The sequence below is a fragment of the Populus nigra genome, chromosome 2 (genome assembly GCF_951802175.1).
Source record: "Populus nigra chromosome 2, ddPopNigr1.1, whole genome shotgun sequence".
In the NCBI taxonomy this organism is placed as follows: Eukaryota; Viridiplantae; Streptophyta; class Magnoliopsida; order Malpighiales; family Salicaceae; genus Populus; species Populus nigra.
The window spans coordinates 38,629,869-38,632,973 of record NC_084853.1 but is presented as its reverse complement, the minus strand read 5'-3'; the positions used below and the strand labels follow the sequence as shown (position 1 = coordinate 38,632,973).

The 3,105-nt window shown below is 34.7% G+C and overlaps 1 protein-coding gene across 1 annotated transcript; it reads left to right on the top strand.

The window, feature by feature from the left end:
- The first annotated feature begins 203 nt into the window (after window positions 1-203).
- On the top strand, window positions 204-1,574 carry LOC133681748 (transcription factor IBH1-like). The gene has a single exon (XM_062104874.1). The coding sequence runs from the start codon at window positions 743-745 to the stop codon at window positions 1,250-1,252; it is 510 nt and encodes a 169-aa protein (XP_061960858.1). The 5' UTR covers window positions 204-742; the 3' UTR covers window positions 1,253-1,574.
- The last annotated feature ends 1,531 nt before the right edge of the window (window positions 1,575-3,105 follow it).

Below are 3,105 nucleotides of genomic sequence, written 5' to 3'. Positions count from 1 at the left end.
TTTTTTATTTTTATTTTGTTATTGTGGAGGTTTGAATCCTAAAAAATATGATAAGAAGGATAGTTTTTTATATATATATATACAAATATATACATCCATTTAAATACAAATGATATATTTAAAGCTTGATGGAAGAGGGATTTAATATTAGGGTGATGGAATCTATTTGAAGAATGCTCTAAGAGCCAGAAAAAAAAAATTATTGATTAAAAAAATCCTTTAGGTGCCGAAAACATAAAGGCTAAAATTCTCTCTAGCCGTCCAAATTCAATCCCTTCCACTCTCATCTAATATTCCTTCCATATTAGCTTTCTCTCTCTCTCTCTCTATCTCTCACTCTCCCCCTCAAAATCTCATAATTAGCTCTCCATGCCCATGGAAGAAAGCCTTCTCTCTCTTTCCTAGGCTTTTTAGAATATTAAGAGCTGATTTGTGTGCGAGTGTCAGAGATGATGGAACTTTGGCTTTTGTCGACCTTGGAAGCAAGAGGCCCCCTTTGTGTCAGAAGAAAATCCTAACTTCCAATCTCAAATGCTCACTTGTCCCTCTTTCACCCCCATAAAGTGACTTGTGTCAGAGTTAGTTAGTTAGTACTAGGATTTTACGGGATAGTTCATTCACAGTACTATACTAGTACTCCTGCTGCTGTAGTTTCTATATAAATTCCTGCTAGAAAACCCTAATATTCCCTTCACTGTTTTCTCTAGTTATTCTTTCCTTGAAATTAACTCGGTTTACAGCCATGACTTCAAAGCATGTAATAGCTACAACACACACGGGGTCTCTTAAGAACAGGTTTGCCCGTAGATTTCTCAGATCCCTTCTGAAAGTGAAAAGGAGTGATAGACTCGGCACTGGTACTGGTACTGGTTTCCAATCAAATGAAGAGATCAGGAAAAGGAATGCTCAGAGAATAAAGACCGCTGCTTATAGATCGATGGCTTGTGTAGTTGGGCCAAGAAAAAATTGGAGCCGAGCCCTTCTTTTCAAGCTTAGATACCGAGCCAGAATCCAGGGAGCTGGTTTGAGAAAGCGATGCTTGGTTTCTAAGAAGAAGAGAGTTCTAAGAAAGGAAAATAAGGTGCAGGTGATCTCAAGAGAGCCCAGTCGTGCTGATAATCTTCGAAAGCTTGTTCCTGGAGGGGATTCGATGGATATTTGCAGCTTGTTGGATGAAACTGCACATTACATAAAATGCCTTGCTACTCAGGTTACGGTGATGGAAAGTATAGCCGATTTATACTCTGAATGATGATCAGATGATGAATTGCATGCATGGTAATTTGAATATATTGTTTTTATATACATCAAAATTGAAGTAAATATCATAAAGAATAAAACTACCATGTCATGTTCTACAAGGAAAGGATCCAGATGATGAGTATGTAAACAGGTAAATTCTCTAGATCTATATATAAATATAAATCACTGCACAGTAATATTTTTCTGCATCTTGATGACAGATGTTAGTCAGATCAGGGACCAATCGTACCAGATGGTTTTTGTTTCTTGTGCATAAATATATTATCTGACAGACAGGATATCGTTTATATATGTTTTTTGTATTTTCTTCCTCTCTCCCTCTCTACAACATAAGCTCAAACTGCATCTTCACTTCTTAAGATTTCTGTAATAATTTTCCATAGCTTGCACATCAACGATTATATATATGCAGGCCGATTGTAGTGTATAATGTTGCAGGTGGCAACATAATAAGGGAATCCTGTATATGGGACTAATCAACCTATCAATTTATACCTTCTATTAGAAGATCTGATAGTGAAAATCTTGTTTCAAAGTTAATATGGCTTAGGAGACTGATCGATCAAGTAATCACAAGGGTTTCATGGCAGTCACACACACACACACATATATTTATATATCCATTTTCAGCTGCAAGAAAATGTATTACAAATGCTGATTAGCCGGAGTTGTGTTGAGATAAATCAATGGTACTTGAATTTGAAGTAGCCAATATCGGCCAGGTCGTTGATTAAAAGATATATATGCACAGTTTTCACATCCTGTAATGTTTGATGGATGGTTCGAACTATTTACTGGACCCAAACCTAGATTCGTTCAATATCAATGATATTGTGTGGACGGGGAGCTTGTCCAGAGTCCTTGAATTTACTAGCGAGGGGTCAGTCGTCATCCAAAAAGAGTAATAATAATTACAGAAACTAAAAGGGAAACATCTGCACTCATCCTGCTGTTCATCATTTCAACATTACTAAATTTAATTTGTATTATTTTCGACTATTCTACCCTATAGTCACTGCAGAGAGTGCGAAGCAGTTAAGATCTCAATTTCAAACTTTGGAGATGGTGGGATATGAGATTTAAAGATGGAAAATGACTACTTTTCATTCTATAGTTGAAATCCTGCTGGACTTTAATATGAACAAGAAATAAGTTTCTAGATGAATTAACAAATTAATTGGACATTCACCAGATAATTATACAAAGAAAGGGAGTCCTTGTGGGTTTAGCAGCTGTCCAACTGTTTTGGTTACATATCAATTCTCCAAATTTAATTTAATTGATAGTTAAGGAGACTCTTTCATTGCCTATTAAGATCTAAACTATCGGATCCCATCAACCATGCACTAAGATGTAAGCTTTTTCATGAATCTTCTTGTATCGACATGGATATCAGAGCTTTCTTCTGTAGAGCTATATATATATATATATAAAGAGGAACAAGATATAAGCACCACAACTAACTGCGATTGTGAATTAGTACGCTGTCACTCTCGTGATCAATGTTCAAAGCAATTCTTTCTTAACTTTATGCCCAGACAAGCATTATATACATATAAGAAGTGGTAGCTAGAATCTTAGCAAGTGCTGTTTACAAAAATCTGTTCATTATGTAGGAAAAAATTTAAAAATCACTGTGAAATATATAGTTTGATGACAAAAATTGCATGCTTTCCGTATTTTAAATTAACTTAATAATTAATACACTATTTTTTAATTAGATATATGTGTTGCACGTGAATTATTCAAATATTCAAAATATTAAAAAATACAGCATCCATGACTTCAAATAGTTTGAAGAAACATTCAAAGTCTTTAATTATTTCTAATAGATAAAAATAT